This window comes from Gadus morhua, chromosome 13 (genome assembly GCF_902167405.1).
Source record: "Gadus morhua chromosome 13, gadMor3.0, whole genome shotgun sequence".
Lineage (NCBI taxonomy): Eukaryota > Metazoa > Chordata > Actinopteri > Gadiformes > Gadidae > Gadus > Gadus morhua.
Genome location: NC_044060.1, coordinates 848,162 through 870,288, shown reverse-complemented (window position 1 = coordinate 870,288; position 22,127 = coordinate 848,162). Strand labels below are relative to the sequence as shown.

Genomic DNA, 22,127 nt, shown 5'->3' with positions numbered 1-22,127 from the left:
ATAGATAGTATATTAAATGGATGTAGCATCTGGGCAGACCTCAGTTATTCCAACTGCATCCAATTCTCTTGGCTTATGAGCGTCGCCATCTTGTCTTAGATTGACTCCGCCTCATTTCCTCCAACAGAAAAAGGGCATTGACTATTAACTCGTAGATCATTAGTTTGTTAACGATCGGTTGGTACAGTTGACCGCAGAGCAAGGCATCTTGGCACCTGAATGAACAATATGAATGAACGCAGTCGAGGTCAAGATGACGGAGATAGCATGCTAATCCTGAAAGCTAGCCTCCAAGTCGAGGTGAGGGTCAGCAGCTATCTGTCACTCAAGAGGCCGCTCCCCTAATTATTCATAGATTTGAACCTCCAATAAAATAAAAACTAGCCTGCAAAAAAAAAAATCACCCCCCTCAGTGTTGTCATGGAGATATGAACTAAACATACTGACTAGAATGATTTTTTGGACCAGGCTGTAAATGGGTTTAAAAAGACAGTGAAAACAGCCTGTTTAACATGTGAGTCAACGAAGAATTGCTCCCTTTTGGTACCACCTCATAGTGGCCACCCGGTGCTACTGCAATGTTTGTCACTTCCGCATTGGATGCTGGTATATCTCGCTACGGTTAAGGCTTGGTACGTACATACGTACGTATGTATATATATATATATATATCCATACATACATACATACACTATATACATCAGTGTTTCCCCTATATGCACCTAGCAGCGGCGGTACGTGACCAACGTTTACTTTTTTTAAAATATTATAATTAAATGCAAACCCCAGTGAATCATTTGCTCTTGTTTCTCTGTTTTGAGATTCACACAGACTGAGCAGTCTTGTTTAAATGTTAAAAATTGAGTTAATAAACTGAAGTTGGAAATAGTTTTAAGTTGTTGCAGATGTTGTCTCCGTTAATTTTATTAATCTAAATAAATAAATATTAGCAGGTTCTCAATAGTAGGCTATTTCAATTCAGGGAGGGCGAGATAAAATGTCTGTCTCCTAGGGGGGGGGGGATGAAAGAAAAATGATTGAGAACCACTGGTCTAGAAAATGTTGTACTTGTTGATTAGCTCACGTTGTTATGGCAATGAAAACGCCCTCAGCTGATAAAATAATGCCAGCAGTTATTTTTAAACTGAAAATTAGCACCCTTTTTTTTTGCTTCAGAACAACAAGATTTTTTGGCATCAGAAGTTTTATAAAAATGTATGGGTCCCTGAAGGTGAGACAACATAGTTTAGTGCTCCCGAAATAGTGGTCTGTTTCTCATAGTATTCGACTAGTACATGTTATACTTGTTGATTTTTTTGCATCAGAAGTTTTATAAAAAATGTATGTTGATACAATTTATAAATTGTATGGGTCCATGAAAGTGAGGCGACATCATGTTGTACCAATGTGTTTCAGTAACATATTCAGGAAAATATGTTAATTTTTGAGTGAAACTTCCACAAAAGTCCTTTAATATACCTCAATTTTGTTATTGGATTTTAATGTATAGGGTGGTTGTTGTTGATATAAATATTTTTTGTTAAATAAATGTTAATAATGTTTTCAACGATTATACTTGTAATATGTTCAATCTCTCCTTATTTCCCTTGCTCATTAATGTGCACAAATGTAATGTATGTATGTTGCCAGTAGACACATAGAAACCTCCCGGCAGGGTGCGCTTTGCAAGCACACAAAAAAAATTGTGCGCGAAAAACATAACATTTCACCTCCGCTGCTGCAACTCCATCCTAGGGGAAACACTGTACATACATACATACACTACATACATACATACATACATACATACATATACATACACATACATACAGTACACACTTTACATACATCAGTGTTTCCCACACATTGACGAGACTATGGCGCCCCGCCATAGTCTAATTTCGGCCGCCATAGTCTCTGCGTGCACATGAATTATTATTATTATTATTATAATATATATATATTTTTTTAAATATTTTTTTTTTGCTCAGACGAAGTTCGTGTCGCTCTCATTGGGAAAAAAAAATCGCCACATACCACCAACCCCCCCCCCCCCCCCAACAATCGCTCCATACCACCCCCCCCCCCGTCAACAATCGCTCCATACCCCCCCCCCCGTCAACAATCGCTCCATACCCCCCCCCCCCCCCCATAGTCTCCAAAATTTCTGTGGGAAACACTGTACATACATACATACATACATATATATATATATATATTTCCATTTGCACAGAGAAATGTGTCTTTTATAGATACATGAGACCAATTTCTCTGGAACAGTACTAATTGCTGCCATCTTGGGTCAAGTGAAGCGGTGCCCCATGTGGCGAACACGTGCACTGCAGGTGAAAACAACGAATTGAAAACATATGGGGAGACTCAAACAGAAATATCACCTTCAACCAGTGGCGCAAAAAGTGGATATGCACTCAGTGGCGCAAAAAGTGGGTATGCACTATACGCAGCGCATAGGGGCGCCGAACCAGAGGGGGCGCCGAAGCGATGGAAGTAAAATTATTTGAGTCGGCATTTTCTGTATTTAACAGCGTTTGTGTACATGATATGATGATCAATAACAGAGGAACGTCACTGATAAGGCGCCCCCCCCGCTCCTTCGCCTCCCTCCCCCCCTCCTCTCCACACGGCGCTCCAGTGGCCGCCCCCTCGACTACGCCCTGGAGGCGAGCGCCAGAGGGTCTTCATTTGAACCGTATTGTCATCTGATGACACGTAGCTCAATATGGAGAGGCAGAGAAGAAAGCCCTCGGGGTCACAACATAGAAAAAGAAAGATTGGGAAGGTCGTTTTTATGTCAGTGTATCAAGAGGAGGCTTGTAAATATACAGGTTAGCTAAATCTACTACTAGTAAAACAACAGGTTACTGTTGTCTTGCAACTGTGTACTGATCAGAATGGAGCCTACAATATAACGGATCATAAGAAGAAAAATAAAGGAACTTGTTTGTGGTTATTTTGTTTTACTTTAATCTCTATGCAAGTCTTTGTTTTATGTCAATAGACCCAGTAAAAACGGAGTTATAGAGTTGATACTTTATAACTCCGTTAATAATCCAACATTAAATAAATTAATAATCAAAAAAAAAAAAAAAAAGATTATTATCGTATCTGAATCGAGACTGAATCGTTCTACACAGTATTACGATGCATCGAAGAATCGATTATTTTTCCCACCCCTATTGGTTATTGTACTCCAACAGTTCTAACAGAGTCTATTGTTTTGCATGTAAGCTTTTTGGTGAAACTAGAGTGGTGGGGTATAATAACTGGCAGTGTCTTTCAAAGATACTGAAGCACCATGAAACAAGTGTTTACCACATAAATGCTTATCTGATGTGGAAAGAATTGGCACCCCGCTTATGCCTAGGTAAAACTATTGATAGCGAATTGCAGAGAGCCTGTCGAGTGATCGACTGCATACTCTTCCTTGCAGAAAGAAACCTGCCACTGAGGGGGACTGTGAAGATGTGAATGGCATCTTCACTGTGTTAACATGTTTTAGAAGATTCACGTGTTCCTGTCTGGCTGTTAGCCCTGTAATAGTCTGCAGCTGTGGCTCATAGATTAATTGAGCCACACCCTTTCTGGTGCTCCTTAAGAGGGCCAGAGTTCTAGACTGGAGGGCGGCTTGAGTTGTGCAAGTGACTCGACTGTTTTTAAGTAAAAATATGTTTTTACCAACAACATTGTGCGTCGAGGAAACTCTTTTTCACAGGGACAAAATGCACAGATAGGAAATCCTAGAAATGGAAATTTTCTGGGTATCCTTGATCTCTTATAGCACGGTATGATGTTACACTGGCAGAGCATCTTAGAAAGGCTGCCTCTAAAGAAAACACAGGATATCTGTCCTGGTGCACTCAAAATGAATTTTTTGATTCAATATCAGAGTGTGTTTTAGGTCAAATTTGTGCCCAGATCAAAGAGGGGGGGGGGGGGGGGGGGCGCCTGCTATGTGTCTGCATACCCCCCAGAAAGTAGGCAGCTGCGCCCCTGCTAAGGGTCCAATCCCCCTGGGGTCTCCCGGAGTGTATCCACTCAGTACAGTACGATGCTTTGGATTAAATCCTCCACCCAAAGGAATATATGTATTTATTTATTCATAAATATCTGTGTGGAATCAAAGCAGTGCTCAGGGAGGGGGGTACTTCTCCTCACAGGTCAGATACAGGGAGAGGAGAGGAGAGGAGGTGAGGAGGAGAGGAGGAGGAGGAGAGAGGAGGAGAGGAGGAGACGACTCACCACTCAGAGCTGATGACATCACCCGAGCCCACACACAGCCACAGACCTCATGCAATCACGGTCCTCTTCCTCTTCATCTACTTCTATTTATCCCCGTCTTCTCTCTCCCTCTCCCTTTCTCGCCCTCTCTCTCCCCCTCTGCACACCTCTCCCTAACTCTTACATCTCACTATCTACCACTCGCCCACTCTCCACCCCTCAAAACCTGCTTCTTCTCACTCCCTTTCTCGGCCTCTCTCTCCCTCTTCCTGCCTCTCTCTACCTCTCACATGCATATCTCTGCATCTCTCTCAGTACCCCCTTCGCTCTCTCCTCCTCTCTTCATTCCTCTTTCTGTATCTCTTCCAGGTACCTCTCTCTCCTCCTTCCCTCTCTCTCTTCACCTCCCTGTCGACCAGTCTGGACACACAAGGTCAGAGTCGATTCTCCCGAGCTGCACAGACAGCAGCAGCTGCCATATTATAGAATCATTTTGACCTCAAGATCATGAATAAATAAAAACACACGTACACACATGCAAACAGATCGACACGCATACAAACTTATACTTATGTGTGCAAACAGACAGACACACAAAAATAAATACAAGAATGCATGCAGACAAATACACACAAAAATAAACAAACAAACAAACACATACATACATTCATACATACCAGAAGTAAATGCATGCATGAGAATGGACACACACACACACAAAAACACACACACTCTATGTGTGAGTGTCCGTCACGACAATCAACTTCTCCATCTGCCCGCAGAGGGCAGAAGAAAGAGAAGGAAAAAAACACAAATGTTTTTTCTAAGACTCCTGGTGAACTCATCTATTGAAAGCCGCCTGTCAAAGAGAGCCGGCTGTTTTCTGGTGACCGTTGTCACGAGCAGAGTACAGATAGAGGGAGAGCACGTAGCAGACAGAAGCACTGAGCAGAGAGAGAGGAACACAGGATAGAGAGGTTGAGAGCTGGCTGCCTGGGCGGGTGAAGTGCTGTCGCGGCAGGGTCAAGATAACCCGTGCTCCTGCCGTAACAATCACAAAGTCATTTTAGCCAAATTATTCCCAGGCTGCTGACAGGAAAAGCAGATGTGCTGACGGGCGGACACGCGGCGTTGATGGAAACGTGCGCGCTCCTGATAGTGCTTCTTTAAAAAGCCGCAGTATTGACTTCATTTACTGTGGAAACCCCGCTCAGCAGAATCCTGCTGGCAGAGAGAATCAGGGACAGACCTCTGTGACACACGTGCATGTGTGCGCACACACACGCCATGCGCACACATGCAAATGCATACACACTTTCAAAGCCATGTGCCGTCGCACACAAATACCCATATACACACATGTGCACACACACACACAGACACACACACACGCACACCATTTCATGTGCCACACACAAGCATTCATGTTCATGCACACATTCAAATTCACACACAAATCAATGTATCCCCCCACAGACACACACACACACAGTACCCCCCCTCCCTACACAAACACACACACACACACACACACAAACACACTAACACAGTACCCCCCTCCCCACACACACACACACACACACACACATACACCTGCAGACCTTGCTAGTTTTCAGCACAGGAAAGCCCACAGGAATGAAGGAGGTGTGCCCCCTGGTGGTAGAGGTGCTCTAGCACACTTCCTCGAGGCCCAGACACAGGGTCGCCCTCACATAACGGACCCCCCCCCCCGGCTCATGGAACACAGTCCGCTATGCAACCCTCTCACCCCCAGTGAGTATTGAACCCTGTAGAGGCCAAGGATGTACATAATGTACATTTATGTTTTTATTTGATTTGTTTTTATTTGTTTTTTTTTATTTAATTAAAATAAACTCCAACCAAGGACCTGGGTTGAAAACATCATGAAGAGAGCTTTGGATAATTAAGTAATCTATAATAGCAAAAATCAATCATCATATGCGTTTGTGGATTAATTGCAGGAGGTTTGAAATTGTTCCATTTTAAGCACAATATGGACTAAGATCATATTTAAATATTCACAACAAAGTGATGAAAGTGATCTAGGTTGACCAGGCATAGTTATATACGAGTTCAGTGAAAGTATAGAGCATATATTTTCTGTGATATATGTTTTACAGATCAGCATACATAACATACGTACGTTTAAGTGAAGCAATGTCTCAGCTTAAGGATGTGAGAAAGCAGAAGTGGTACTTACCGACTGGAGTCTCCCAGATGCTGATCTGCTTCATTCAAAACACAAGAATAAACAGAACAAAACGCGTTACACCCAGAAACACCATCCACTTACACACTCAAACTCATCCAAAATCAACGAAACATACACTTCAAATGATCTGATTCAATTGTGTCACTGTTGAGGATGATGGTAATCAAAAGTTACTTAATAGCTGCTACTAAACACTTACTTATTCCATCGTTTTAGTCAAAGTAGAATTATATGGGAAATTAAAAAATTGTGTTCATTAATTTCCATCTTTAGGGCTATTTAAGCTCGATCACTCTATCAAGCAAGTCCACCACTACAGCTGCATGCTAATGTCTTCCTCTGTTGAAGTAGCCTGAATCCTCTTCCTCCCCCGCCCGCCCTCTCTGTCTGTCTCTCCCTCCCATTCCAATCAGTTGTGTAACACAGCCGTCCTGCTCTGACAAGACCCCCCCCCCCCCCCCCCCCCCCCGCCGCCGCCGCAACAGCGTGCTCAGAGCGTGACCCCACACAGAACTACCGCAGAACACTTTAATTGCGCCCCTGGTTGCTTCCATTACATCCAACAGGAGTTCTTAAGAGATATTAATTCCCTATTAAAGTAGCGACGAGGGGGGGGGGGCTAATTACCACCCTCTTGGGCTGCATTAGTCAGGTAGTCGATATATCCTGCTTAAATCCACACATCTTTAACCAATTAACAAGAAAGTTAACTCTCTGAGCTCGGCCGCCCCAGGGCATACTGAAAGAAAATAAATCCTATTGAGCAACACTCAAACCGCGGGCAAAACCACCGCCGCATGCGCAGCGCGTTGCCACGGCGACATAAGGAAGTGATACAGCTCTGTGCCAAGGACAAACATTTACATGTTAAAACACAGAGCGGGCTACCCTTCGTCGACTGAACACAAAGGGGCTGCCACTGGAGCTATTTGCCCACAATGCAATAGTGTGATTGTAACCCGTGATCTTTCATATATTTCCTCGATGCAGCGAGCCCCCCGTACCTGTGCTGGTGGTTGGGGGGGCGTCCGAGGAGGAGTTCCCCTCCTGGCCAGCAGGGGGAGACATCGGAGCCGTGGACACCGGCTGCTGGGAGTGAGGATCAGCGCTGCCCTCGGTTGGGGCCTCTGACTGCGTTTCACACTTGACCTTTTCGGTCGTCAAGTCGGCGGCCTCAGCTGTTGAGGGGGGGGGCTTTACGACGGCGTCTTCAGGAACACTCTCGTCGGCGCTGTCGTCAAACTCAAACGGCTCTCCTTGCTCTTCGTCCTCCTCTTCCTCCTCGTCCTCCTTCTGGGGTGGCCGGGGCACCACGGTGGACATCATCCCTGGAGAAGAAAGAACCAATGAGATTCATTATTATCCACGAGGGATGAAAAGGACTCTTTATTTATCCAAAGGGACTTGTTCCTTTTAGATGAATTTAATTAAGGGGCAGTTAAGGGTAGTTGGTGGGAGTTGGGTTTGAGCCCAGAACCATTTGTCTGGGATTCAAACACCCTTACCCACTAGACTACCCTACAGTACTCCCTCTAGTGGGGGAGGAAGTGGGGAGGAAGTTGGGTTCAGATATAAACATCCTTCAAACATTCAGGTAAATTAGGAGTTAGTGAGAGTTCATTTGCCTTCGACATTTTTCTCCTTGTGATTTAACTGATGGCATGGGCTTGATGGAAAAAGAAGGTGAACGCTACGGTGGCGTCTCTTCTGGTCAGGAAAAACAGATCAAATCTCTGTTTACAAAACATCACCCAGTCACACACAGTCACACTGTCTTTAAGTATAAGATCTGTGTTGTACTGCATCGTGAAAAAGCACAGCAGTTGGGTTAGTCCAAAAGAACCAGCCTTCATAAGAACCAGCCTACAAAAAAACAAGCAAGCCTGTAACACGGCACTAGCATATAAGGACAGCTACAACACGGGGAAGCGACTCGCTGCTCGATAGGGCAGGACGGTTGTTGTGGCTGATTGGTGGTGTGGAGGGACAATGGAGCACTGTCTGGGACACAGGGAGAACATGCACACTCTGGAAAGGCCTTCTGGGAGCCTTGAAGCCAGGACCGTACGTTGTGAGGCAGTGGTGCTAACTACTGGGCCCCACTGTACAAAAAGAGATCCATGTGAATCACACATAACACATCTTGAATGACACTGAGACGTGATATTATAAGTCAAAGTCAAAGTCAGCTTTATTGTCAATTACCAAATATAAACAAGACAAATATAGAAATGGAAATTGCGTTTGTCTCTGACCCCAGTGCAAAAAGTACAAAGGATACAATTTGTTAGGATGAATATAATAAGAAATATTTACAATAAATAAATTCTGAATAGTGCAAGGTAGGCAAAACATCAGCCCCTCCCACATTCAGAGATCGAGAGAGCGCGAGAGAGAGAGAGAGAGAGAGAGCGAGAGAGAGCGCAAGAGAGAGAGAGAGAGAGCGCGAGAGAGAGCGCGAGAGAGAGAGAGCGCGAGAGAGCGAGAGAGAGCGCGAGAGAGAGAGAGAGAGAGATGGTGAGGCTGGGACCATGCTGGCTCACAACAGAAAGACATATGGCTTTAAGTGAGACGGTTAGCCCGAGCCTGAGCAGGCTTTGCGGCAGATTAATGAAGATGTATACACCCGTTTAATCTGATGGGAACATGTGCTGCAACATCAGAGGCCTCAATTATCTCCTTAACGTTTCATCGCTCAATATTCTCCAACGTTTCATCGAGAAAAATAAGTGCAGTCGGCGGGCGATCACAGCTGATCGAGCAGTCGGTAATGAGCCGCGCTTTCTCTGTCTCGGCACAATTAAAGAGAAGCGTTGCCACGAAAGGCCAGGGGAGAGTTTGACATCGCCCACGCCTCTAAAACAAAGTGAAGTAATGTCAATAGTTGTTTAACAAGACCTTTATTGATGGCATTATTCCCGTACATGCAGCAGATGTTCTACCTCGTTCTGTGGGGGTTGATTGTTGACTAGACTTGACTTTACCACTCTTATCGCTTTCAGGCTGTGTACTGACCGGCACCCCAGAAAACCTGAAGCAAACCTATAATATTGAACTAGGAACTTTTGTCTGGGCACACATTGGACATTATGATCATAGGGTTATCCTGGTCAGCCTTTTGACTATTTTATTGACTTGAATGTGTATGTTGTGGCGCGTCCTGGAACTTTATGTACGCACTTATTGTATGTTGTACATCCTTGCACTTAAAAATAGTATTTAGCATCATGTAGCATCTTATCGTGGCTATCGCTGTTGGGTCCGGGGAATGGGTCAACCTAGTGATTGTTAGTGTCTGGGACATGGTTACTGTACCGATATAAAGCGATATATTGTTTCTCTTTCTTCTGACACATGTACTTATTGTGAGTTGTTAATATGTAACATGTTGTCTTCCTTCAGAGTGGCCTCTTAATTGCTCCTTGAGGAAAAAAGTTAACTTTGAAACAACACTAAAAGCTAAAAAAGTAGGCAAAAATAAACGACTAGCTCCTATAGAGCGGTCTCCTTCCACCCCTGCACCCCTCAGAGCGAGGAAGAGGGCCCCCCCCCCCTGCCCAGACAGAGGCCGCCGCTCCAAACCGCCCATCACACAGTACAGCATCTGCTTTGCATTTCTATTAGCCGCTCAAACGCTTCCGATGCCGGCGCCCCTCCAGGAGGCTGGAGGAAGCGGCTTCATAAAGCAGCGCGCCCTCCCTGCCTCTCCAGTCGGGGCCCTCCCTGCCTCTCCAGTCGGGGCCCTCCCTCCCTCTCCACTCAAGCAGCGGCTCTTATCCTTCACCTGGACGCGAGCGTGATTAGGACGTCGGCTGGATCCGCCGAGCCCCATTACGTGTTGTTTTACGGCCGCCCTGCGGACACAGAGCTCTGGATGGAGCCAGCGCTGAGGAATGGGGGAGGTGGACGGGCTTTGGAGTCCTTCCAGGGGCCCTAAACAGGGGCCCTAAACAGGGGGCCTCTCAAGGAGAACGGGTGATAATTATCTTTTAGTATTTTAGGCCTTTAGCACCTTTACCTTAATGACCTGAGAGTGAGAACACGTCCTTAAGGAGCTGGTAGGGGAAAGCAAGGATGCAACAGGTACCGGGCCTACAGGTAGTTTGCGGACATGTGGGTGTCAAACCCAGTACAAACTGAATATGATGCATGTTATTTTTTGCTCTTTCTACCTGTCTACCTACCTACCTGACCATCCATCTACCTACCTGACCATCCATCTACCTACCTGTCTATCCATCTACCTACCTGTCTATCTATCTCCCTACCCGTCTATCTATCTCCCTACCCGTCTATCTATCTACCTGCGCTCCATTTGCCTAGTGTCCACTCATTGCCCAGGACCACGGGGCCAGACAGACCCACTGCTGAAGCTAGCATGTGTCCAACGCAGTGGCCTTAGAGGGAGGCCTGAAGAGGGCTGGGATGGTCGCAGTTGGAAACGTTCAAATCCGAGCTTACTCTGTCTGGTTTCTCCAAAGCTGGCCGTAACTTGAAGTACAGAACAGTTCGGCTCGGGCGAGCGGAACAATAATGAAAGAGTCTGCTCAAATGTCAGAAAGAAGCTGGCGCCTTATCACACACTGTATTACTGTTGGTAATGCCCATCTATTCAGCCCTTTTAGAGATTTGTTTGGAGTACCTTGGCAAAAAGTCTCTCCAAGACTTTAACATGTCAAGTAAAGAGTTTTCTGTCATCATGGTTGGCATTACAGTGGCTGCAAGGACGATTCTTAAACACTGGAAAACACCTACAACTCCAGGTTTAAAGAATGGGCCAACGCCATGATAAAAACAGCCTCATATGAACACATGCTTAATAAGCTGAATACTATAAACAAGGATAAAGCATGGGATAGTTGCTGGACATATATCACACTGACGGATAAACCTGTAATGTGAACAAGGCTGATGGAATGCACTGATGCTTTTGATTGTTGCATGGATAACCATCGTCACTAAGCCTAGTCACTCCAATTTGAACGGGCCCTAGAGCTGCTCTGGTTTTCTCTTGTTTTGTTTTTCATTATTATTAATTTTATTTTTTTCCAGGCCTCTGGGTTACCACTGTCAGATGGGTGGAACCCCCTCCCGCCCTCCTGCTGGACAGACCGACCCCCCCCTGACGAGTTGACAACAGACCCGTTTCTCCGCCACCACCAACACCCCTATCACACACCCACCCGGTGCACTACAATCCACAATGCCTGCTCTGTGGCGGGAGAGCCGGAGAGCAAATCACGAAGGCATTGTTCCTGCCTCCGTCACAGCGAGGCTGGCAGGCCCGTAGGCCCGTAGGCCAGCAGGCAGGAGGCACAGCCCAGTGGAGGCTCCCAGGAAGGCCGTCTGCATGGAGGAGGGCCTGCCTCGGGGCCGGCTCTGGGCCTGCTCGGGGCCGGCTCGGGGCCGGCTCGGGGCCGGCTCGGGGCCGGCTCGGGGCCGGCTCGGGGCCGGCTCGGGGCAGCCAGCAGGCCGGGCATAATGGATTGTTATAAACCATGATAACTAATCTGGAAAAACGCTCAGCTCCTGAGTCGACCAATCAGGATCCATCGCTCAGTGAGCGGACCGAGCCCTCAGATCCTCCAAGAGACGGATGATGTCATATCGCTACGGCCGAGCCAACGCCATCGGTCCTGGGAGGGAAGGCCGAGCGAGTCACGTTGAGCGGGGAACTGGAGCTGAGAAGTTACTGTTCAGCCCATGACAGCCGTTCAGCAGAGTGTGTCTGTGGGTTTGTTCACGTCTGTGTCTGCGTGTGCGGGGGTGTGTGCGTGTAGATACTCTTCAGTGTGATTGCGGTGTTTTACGTACGCGTGTGCGTGATTGTGTGCTTACATTCACACCAGTGTGATTGTAGTTAACTGAAACTGAACAGGACTTTGAAACTAAATAGAAATCCAAATAGTTTCAGTTTGCTTTCGTACATTTTAAAACAAGAAAATCCTGAGCATTTGTGAAACAAATGCTCCTGTTGTGAGTACAGCGGTCACCTGGACTCAGAAACAGGATGGACACCTTTCTCATATGTGCTTTAGACATTGGGATGTTTTCTCAGGACAAAGTCGCTCCTAACTCTGTTGGAAATGGTTGCAGCCTGTTAAAACCTGTCCAACGAAAGAGTCAGAGTCAGAGCTAACCCTAACCCTATTAAATGAGAAACGAGTTGCAAAGTGAAAGTATCTGAGTATTTGGGTTCATGTCTTCTACACGATACAAGATAGGGCAGGATATGAATTCTATGCAGTAATTATTATTCCAAAAAGTGTTCATGATATAAGAAATTCAGGTTTTGTTATTATATTGTATCTGAGTATAATGGTTCAATAGTTTGAATAAGTTTGAATTACCGGTAGTAAATACATGAATGGAAACACCTACTAAAAAAGGCAAAATAAACAATAATATAATATATAACAAAGAAACCCTGAAGATGAAACTGAAATAAATCTGGGAATGCAATAAACAATGAACCTTATTCAAAACAAAACTGAAATAACACTGCTGTGTGTGTGTGTGCGTGCGTGCGAGTGTGTGTTTGCGTGCGTGTCCCCAACAACACCATTCTGCAGTACGCTTACAGCATCCAAAAAACATAACCAAACCCAGCTTGGCCCCCTGCACCCCTTTAGGAGGCAGTCTGCTGGGCTTTATGTAGGTCAGGGACAGGGCGTGGGGTTGGAAGATTTGGTTTCCTCCTCTATTCTTCACCCTATCCCCATTTTCCATTCAGAAAAAGGGCTACTCCAAATCGCCCTTGGGTCTTCTTTGTTTTCTATTTTAGTTTGCTGTTTAATCTCCCCGCAAACACACAGAGACGGACGAAAAGATACCAGGACACATTCACACACACACACACACACACACACACACACACACACACACACACACACACACACACACACACACACACACACACACACACACACACACACACACACAGGCTAAGTGACAGCGATGATGTCATCGTAGAACCAGTTCTGAGGCGTACACACTGACTCATTTCAACACAGCTCTGAGCCATCCCCAACTCACAGCTGTGCCGCTGCACTGATTCTTATTTGTGTGTCTGTGTGACATACCGACCTCCACAGTGTCCAGCATCGTACAGCTAGAGGAGGGAACGCAGAGTTAAACCAAGACGAAACGTCTTCCTCTCATATTCTGGAATCAACTGCTTCTCCTTGTTTGGGCCTTTTGGCATTGTTCCTTCATCGTCATTGGTTTTTTTAAATCACGCTCAATGACTCCCGTTATATCTTTCGGCCTTCACTACAAGGTGCAGTGACATCAACTGTGCCGAGATTGTAAATAAGAAACAGCTTCAGTTCAGATGAAAGCAGCTCTGGTGGAGCTGTCATCCTGGCAGCATCACAGCAGAACAGATTATAACCCTAACCCTAACGTTAAGGCGTCGAGGGAGTCACCCGACACACCCCCGAAGGGACCTCAACCGCAGACGGGAAGAGACTGAGTCGCACTGAGAGATGATTAAGACAAGAGTCAAGATGACTACATACCCCACAATGCAATGCAGTCACCCGTAAGCTTGGTACAGTGATTAATACCCATATATACCATTTAATAGTCATGTCTCAAGATCCAATACTTGTTACTTCAGAGTCCTGCTCTGTTCCAAACTCAGAATATATCTGTACTTGATCAAACCCCTGTCTACTGTTGGACGAGGACAAGCTGTTCATTGTAGAGAGGTGAGGTAACAACGGTGGATAACAGGCCATTTCTCTGTCAACAAAACATCCAACATGATGTGTCAACAAAGCAGAAACAGCCCATGTGTTTGCTGTAGCATTCAGTACAACAGATATCAATATGATTAAGGATACGCATCCTTTATAACCGGTGGCCGGGTTTGCCACGGAGCCCGGTCGGGCACAGCCCGAACAAACTACGTGGCACCCCCCCTCTCTTCATCCCATGGGCCCACCACCTGTGGGAAGACCCGTTGGGGTCGGGTGCGCAGCCACATGGGTGGCAGCGAAGGTCAGGGGTCTCGACGGACCAGACCCGGGCGGCAGAAGCTGGCTCTGGGGACGTGGAACGTCACCTCGCTGTGGGGAAAGGAACCGGAGCTTGTGAGGGAGGTGGAGCGCTATCAGTTAGATCTGGTGGGGCTTACCTCCACGCACAGTCTCAGCTCTGGTACCGTACTCCTGGATAAGGGTTGGACTCTATTCTTCTCCGGAGTTGCCGAGGGCGTGAGGCGCCGGGCGGGTGTGGGGATACTCATAAATCCCCGGCTGAGCGCCGCGGTGTTGGAGTTTACCCCGGTAGACGAGAGGGTCGCCTCCCTGCGCCTAAGGGTTGTAGGGGGGAAAACTCTGACTGTTGTTTGTGCATATGCACCAAACAGCAGCTCAGAGTACTCGGCCTTCTTGGAGACCCTGAATGGAGTCCTGTATGGGGCTCCAGTAGGGGACTCCGTAGTTCTGCTGGGAGACTTCAACGCCCACGTGGGCAACGATGGAGACACCTGGAGAGGCGTGGTGGGGAGGAACGGCCTCCCTGATCTAAACCCGAGCGGTCGTTTGTTATTGGACTTCTGTGCAAGTCATGGATTATCCATAACAAACACCATGTTCGAACATAAGGGTGCTCATAAGTGTACCTGGTACCAGAGTACCCTAGGCCGAAGATCGATGATCGATTTCGTGATCGTGTCATCTGACCTGAGGCCGCATGTTTTGGACACTCGGGTAAAGAGAGGGGCGGAACTGTCAACCGACCACCATCTGGTTGTGAGTTGGATCAGGGAATGGGGGAAATTTCCGGATAGACCTGGTAAGCCCAAACGAGTAGTGCGGGTGAACTGGGAACGTCTGGAGGAGGCCCCCGTCCTAGGTATCTTCAACTCACACCTCCGGCGGAGCTTTTCTGGCATTCCTGTGGAGGTTGGGGGCATTGAGCCGGAGTGGGCGGTGTTCAAAGCCTCCATTGCTGAAGCTGCGGTGGCTAGCTGTGGCCTCAGGGTCTTAGGCTCCTCAAGGGGCGGTAACCCTCGGACACCGTGGTGGACACCGGTGGTCAGGGAAGCCGTCCGACTGAAGAAGGAGGCCTTCCGGGATATGATATCCTGGAGGACTCCTGACTCGGTTGCAGGGTACCGACAGGCTCGAAGGGCTGCAGCGGCTGCCGTGTCGGAGGCTAAGCAGCGGGTGTGGGAGAAGTTCGGAGAGGCCATGGAGAAGGACTTTCGGTCGGCACCAAAGTGTTTCTGGAAGACTATCCGGCACCTCAGGAGGGGGAAACGGGGAACCATCCAAGCTGTGTACAGTAAGGATGGGACTCTGTTGACCTCAACTGAGGAGGTCGTCGGACGTTGGAAGGAACACTTTGAGGAACTCCTGAATCCGAATAACACGCCCTCTATGTTGGAGGCAGAGCTCGAGGTTGATGGTGTTTCGTCGTCAATTTCCCTGGTGGAGGTCACTGAGGTAGTCAAACATCTCCGCAGTGGCAAAGCCCCAGGGATTGATGAGATCCAGCCAGAAATGCTAAAGGCTCTGGGTGTTGAGGGGCTGTCATGGTTGACACGCCTATTCAACATCGCGTGGGAGTCGGGTACAGTGCCAAAGGAGTGGCAAACCGGGGTGGTGGTTCCCCTGTTCAAAAAGGGGGACCAGAGAGTGTGTGCCAATTACCGGGGTATCACACTTCTCAGCCTCCCTGGTAAAGTCTACTCCAAGGTGCTGGAAAGGAGGGTTCGGCCGATCGTCGAACCTCAGATTGAAGAGGAACAATGCGGTTTTCGCCCCGGACGTGGAACTACGGACCAGCTCTTCACTCTCGCAAGGATCCTGGAGGGGGCCTGGGAGTATGCCCATCCGGTCTACATGTGTTTTGTGGATCTGGAGAAGGCGTATGACCGGGTCCCCCGGGAGAAACTGTGGGAGGTGCTGCGGGAGTATGGGGTAAGGGGGTCTATCCTCAGGGCCATCCAATCTTTGTACTCCCAAAGCGAGAGCTGTGTTCGTGTTCTCGGCAGCCAGTCAGTTTCGTTCTCAGTGGGTGCTGGTCTCCGCCAGGGCTGCGCCTTGTCACCAATCCTGTTTGTGATATACATGGACAGGATATCGAGGCGTAGTCGTGGTGGGGAGGGGTTGCAGTTCGGTGGTCTGAGGATCTCGTCACTGCTTTTTGCAGATGATGTGGTCCTCATTGGATCATCGGCCTGTGACCTTCAGCACTCACTGGATCGGCTGGCGGCCGAGTGTGAAGCGGCTGGGATGAGGATCAGCACCGCTAAATCTGAGGCCATGACTCTTAGCAGGAAACCGGTGGATTGCTTACTCCGGGTAGGAAATGAGTCCTTAGCCCAGGTGAAGGAGTTCAAGTACCTCGGGGTCTTGTTCGCGAGTGAGGGTACTATGGAGCGTGAGATTGGCCGGAGAATCGGAGCAGCGGGGGCGGTATTGCGTTCGCTTTACCGCACCGTTGTAACGAAAAGAGAGCTGAGCCGCAAGGCAAAGCTCTCGATCTACCGGTCGATCTTCGTTCCTATCCTCACCTATGGTCATGAGGGCTGGGTGATGACCGAAAGGACGAGATCGCGGGTACAAGCGGCCGAGATGAGTTTTCTCAGAAGGGTGGCTGGCGTCTCCCTTAGGGATAGGGTGAGAAGCTCAGCCATCCGTGAGGAACTCGGATTAGAGCCGCTGCTCCTTTACTTAGAAAGGAGTCAGCTGAGGTGGTTCGGGCATCTGGTAAGGATGCCCACTGGGCGCCTTCCTTGGGAGGTGTTTCAGGCACGTCCAGTGGGGAGGAGACCTCGGGGAAGACCCAGGACTAGGTGGAGAGATTATATCTCAACACTGGCCTGGGAACGCCTCGGGATCCCCCCGTCAGAGCTGGTCAATGTGGCCCGGGAAAGGGAAGTCTGGGGCCCCTTGCTTGAGCTGCTCCCCCCGCGACCCGACCCCGGATAAGCGGATGACGATGAGGATGATGAGGATGAGGATCCTTTATAACGAAGGCTGGCTTGAAACACTAAACACTAGCTAATGAAAGTCTCAGTGACCGTAACATAAACAAAAGGATCCCACAGATCGAGTCACAGCAAACATCCAATGCTTCACATAGCGAGCAGAGTTTACCCCGGGAGTCTGCTGGATCCCAAGCCGATGTTCTGCCAGCTAATGATTTACAATGGCCTTCGTTTGTCCACAGGCTAACTTCACAGCCATAGGACGCTGGCATCAATAGACAATGGCAGGGCACAGCAGCTGGCCCTGACTGCAGTTCTCCCACCACGGTGATCTTTGATGGCATCCCAGCTCGAGGTCCCTCCCATAGCGGAAGGTGGCAACCAAACCCCCGCCGCTCTCCTCTGTGACGCTGTCCCAAGGAGCCGGTCGCTGCCGGCCACGGTAACAACCAGCCCGGTAGGTCCCAGGGGAAACTAGAAGTTCACACTTTTACCTTGGAGTTTTGTCGGTCGCACAGACAAATGCTTTTATCCAAAGCGACTTACAACCAATCAATCAAATCACACATTCACACACTGACGATGTAGTCAACCACGCAGGGCGACAGCCAGCTCGTCGGGACCAGTCAGGGTGAGTGACTGCTCAGGGACACCTCGACACTCAGCTAGGAGGAGCCGGGATCGAACCAGCAACCTTCAGGTTACCAGCTTCAGACATGGCTCAGTGGAGTAGGAAAACGTTGAGGGGGAAATGACAACATAGTAACCTTACCAAATATCTTAATAAACCTGTAATATCTTCAGCGTATGCTGGCTTGGTTGGCCGCTAACTGCGTATCACTAGCTACTACTTGTGCTGTAGTGTGCAGCAACAATAAGGTTTAATCTAAAGTAATCTTGCAAAAGGGTGAGATTGTGCTTCTCATTACTATGCAAACACACACCCACCAAGGGGATAACTCAGTCGATAGCCGTCCCCCTGTATCCCTCCACAGCCCCTCCACTACTCTGACACACAGGGGGTGCCTTACTGCGGCCGGCGTCTGTCTGCCCTCGCTGTGCCCTCTGCGCGGCCCGTCTAGTCGTTTGAGCACGCTCCAGGGCAGCAGTGACGCCTTGCTGCTGGGGACGTTGATGAAGATGTCCAGGCAGCGGTCGCATCTGTCCAGGTCAGGGCAGCGGCAGCAGGGCCACAGAACCCCCCCCGCCATCTGTGTTCACAGCAAGGCCAAGATGACCACTGCCATCAGGGCCCGGGCGATACCCCAGGGTACAGCGGCGGAGGGCCGAGCGGCAGGGTACGCGCTGTCACGTAGAGGAAGCCCGTGCAAACAAATGCCTTCAAGTTTAAATTATCTTTCACAAAAATGTTAGGCACATATGTGCAATAGGAAAAAATATATATTTTCAATAGAGAAAGAAAACTCTACCAAGAAAACTTTTAGTTGAGTTTCCAGAAATAAAAACTGCATTTCCCATGACCCCCTTGGACTCTTGTTGTCATGGGCGACGGAGTATCTCTGGGGATGGGTGGGTTTATTCTGAAGAGAAAACGACAGTTACAGTAATTGCGGCTAGGTTGTGGGACTCCTCCGATCCAAGATATGGAATATGGCAGTGTTGTTTGATTCAACAGACCGATATAGTGAAAGCTTTGGGACTAGCTTCCAACTGTAACCCAGGGCGACAGACCATTTGGTCGTCCTGTCGGCTGTGTTTTACAGCGCTCTGTTCTGTATTTCTCCAATCACAGCCCTGTAACCTTTGCCATCACCTAGTCTTACGCCTCAGATTCACAGGCCACTAAAACCTGCCTTCTGTACCCTCAGTGTCCCCTAGAGATCACTATCAGCCTGGGTATCGCCACCAAACAAGACAGCCTCAACCATTATGAACCTAGACATCTCAACAGGATGTTTGTCGTTCCTCACATGGGGAAATGGGCCTGTATGAAATATGATCAAACTTGGATAGTTTGGTAACAAGTCATTTTTAAAGCATAAAGATATTGTTAATATTTTACGTTACCCATTGAGACAGTAAACGTGCACTCTATGAACACACTCTTTGAACACCAAATCAAAGTCATGCTGTATACACAACCAGGCCCCTGAGAGTCAGAGCACAGACGCTTTCACACACACACACACACACACACACACACACACACACACACACACACACACACACACACACACACACACACACACACACACACACACACACACACACACACTAATCACATCCTGATACATCAACTGAGGAACACACAACAGTATTGTCACCAGCCAGTATTCCCTCTGAACTCCACCCCAGCCAGTCGATTAACATTCCCCTCTGACTGCAGCATGTAGCTATGTGTAAGTACAGCCCCTCCGGGACCCAGCCGTGCTGGATTTGGGACTCGTATATCATGACTCACTTTAAATTTGACCTAAAAAAGCCAAGCTGCTGTTACTGCTGCATGTTTGTGCATGTGCACCACTGCAGGAAAAAGAGCGTCTAAAGTCTAGATGCACACTGTAGACGTGTATTCACACACCACCCATTTTTGTCGACACACAAAAAGTTTGACTCGTACGTCGAACTTCATGGGTGTCAAAATAAACGGGTGGTGGGTTTTTCCATTAATAGTGGGGTCTTTGTGAGCAGGGGCTGCGCCGCTGTGAGCTACGGACATGCATGGGGTGTTAATGTCTATTGAACGCTCTGAACCGAGCCTCACAAAAGTAAAGAGGGAGAAAAAGAAATCGCCACACAATGCGTTCTACAGTTTCTTTCAAATGAAGCTCTGGGACATCCGGCGAGTATTGGGGAGGGGAGGGGAGGGGGGGAGGGGGGAGTCCCCTGGGCCAAAATGTAAATAAGATGATCTGGGGTCCCCTGGCTCCCTCGCGGTTACCCCCTCCTCTCCGACTGCAGCCCACCACTCCCCCCCCACCTCCCTCCCCCTCCCTCCCCATGTCCATTCTCTCTGCTATAGGGATGAGACAGCATGAAATCCTACCCGGGAGAAGCTATTGTTACTCCAGGAAGGGACCGTCATGACTGAGCGGTGGCAGTGGACGGGGCCGTGTCTTCCCAGGGCGGAGTGTGTACAGTCGGTCATAAATATAGCCTGTCCCCGGTGCTCCTTCATCCTTCCTGCTGTCCGTCTCAGGAACCGCCGCTATCATAACAACGCCTCACGTCCAGGCCCCGGTTAAACCGTGCATGATGGTGTGTGTATATGTGTGGGTGTGTGTGTTGAAGCGAGAGGCCACCCTGGCATCAGCCTCTCCCTCTCTCCCCCCTAGTTCTCCTCTCCCCATCCTCGCCCAGCCTTGGGAGGATGTCGCAATCAGATGGGACAGAGGGACGAATACGAAGCGGACTCACCCCTCGGTAGTCCGGTTACCGCTGGCCCGACGCGGCCGTCTTTAGCACGCTAGCCCCGCTGGACATGCAGAGGAGGAGAGAGCGCGAGAGGAGGGGGAGACAGAACAGAGAGAGGAGGGGGGTACCGGAAGAGGGGAAAGTCCTATGGGCGATAAAACAATCCGCGCCTCTCACCTCCTTGTGCTTTGCGGGTAATTCCTTCAGGTTCGGCCAATATTCCTGTTCGCGGGTCTCCGTATCCCGGCGCGTTCACCATATAAACCTCCCGGTTTGAGTCACGCGGCCGTGTCTCTCGGACCCATCCCTGGTCTCTCTCTCTCTCTCCCGCGCGAGGGCAGCAAGTGGCACGAGCCCGAGTGGAATCCTCCTGCCTCGCGCACTATTTACTTTCCCACAACTTCTCCCTCGCGCCTCCGAGTGCACTGGCTGCCCTAGATGAGTTAACACCCCTTTGCATTGTCAGTCTCTCCCTCCCTCGCTCTCTCTCTCCCCCCCTCTGCCTTGTTCTCACCCCCTCCGTTTCTCTTTAGGTCGGTCCCCCCCCTCTCCCTTCGGTGTCTTTCTGTCTGTTCGTGGCCTCACGCCCTCTCCCCCTTTCTCAGACCCCTCGCGGCTCCCAGACAGCAGCAGCAGCGACACAAAGAGACGAAGGGTTCTCAGACACAGCCGGCCAATCACCGAGAGCCAGAGTACACCGGGTGGCCAATGGGAAGCGTTTGGCCGGTTTTTGCACCAATCACGACAGACTATTTAGACACATAGGCTGGACTAAAGGTATTAGGGAATAACTGATGCCCAGAGTGGGTCTAAAGAGGTTGAAGTTTACCGTTGGCGACCGTTTTGGGGATTTAATTGTTTCTGCTGAAGTTTGAAAGAGCGGTTTTTGATTTGATTTATGGGCACACACACAAGCACACGACCCTTGGACGTTTCAATCGCTGGGATTGTAAATCTATCGTCATCTGATAACAAACAAAGAGCGCATGTTTGGCTCATTTACTTTTGACCCAAAGTAGGTCAATCGAATAGGTTTATATTCATTTATAGGGGTTAAATCTGGTTCCATGAAGTGTGCGGTCCTCCTCGAAGCTATAGCCCGGGCTTATCTGGCCAGGTCAGACTGCGCGCATTAAATCCAAAGTCAACTAATTAGATTAATTAACACGCTGTTCGTGTTCAAATGTGTGTCACAACAGCAAGAGCCTTCCCGCCATGACTTGTACTGCCGTCTTCGATTACGTCACACCAATGTTGCTGTTGTCAAGAAGATTTATTAAAACACATTAAACAAATACACAGAATACAAATTAAAAGATGACAACTCCACTTGTT

The 22,127-nt window shown here is 48.6% G+C and overlaps 1 protein-coding gene across 4 annotated transcripts in view; it reads right to left on the bottom strand.

The window, feature by feature from the left end:
• The window catches only part of arhgef10la (Rho guanine nucleotide exchange factor (GEF) 10-like a), a 134,948-nt gene extending 113,618 nt beyond the window's left edge, over positions 1–21,330 (bottom strand). For 2 of the 4 annotated variants that reach the window (XM_030374954.1, XM_030374957.1), the window contains exons 1-3: positions 20,970–21,330; positions 7,477–7,800; positions 6,461–6,488 (exon numbers count right to left, since the gene is read on the bottom strand). In XM_030374954.1, the coding sequence (XP_030230814.1) occupies positions 6,461–6,488; positions 7,477–7,800; positions 20,970–21,051 (434 nt within the window). In that variant the 5' untranslated portion in view covers positions 21,052–21,330. Of the gene's footprint in view, positions 1–6,460; positions 6,489–7,476; positions 7,801–20,795; positions 20,948–20,969 lie in introns of those variants that run through there. The other 2 variants (XM_030374955.1, XM_030374956.1) reach the window with 2 other exon arrangements.
• Positions 21,331–22,127: the final 797 nt, after the last annotated feature.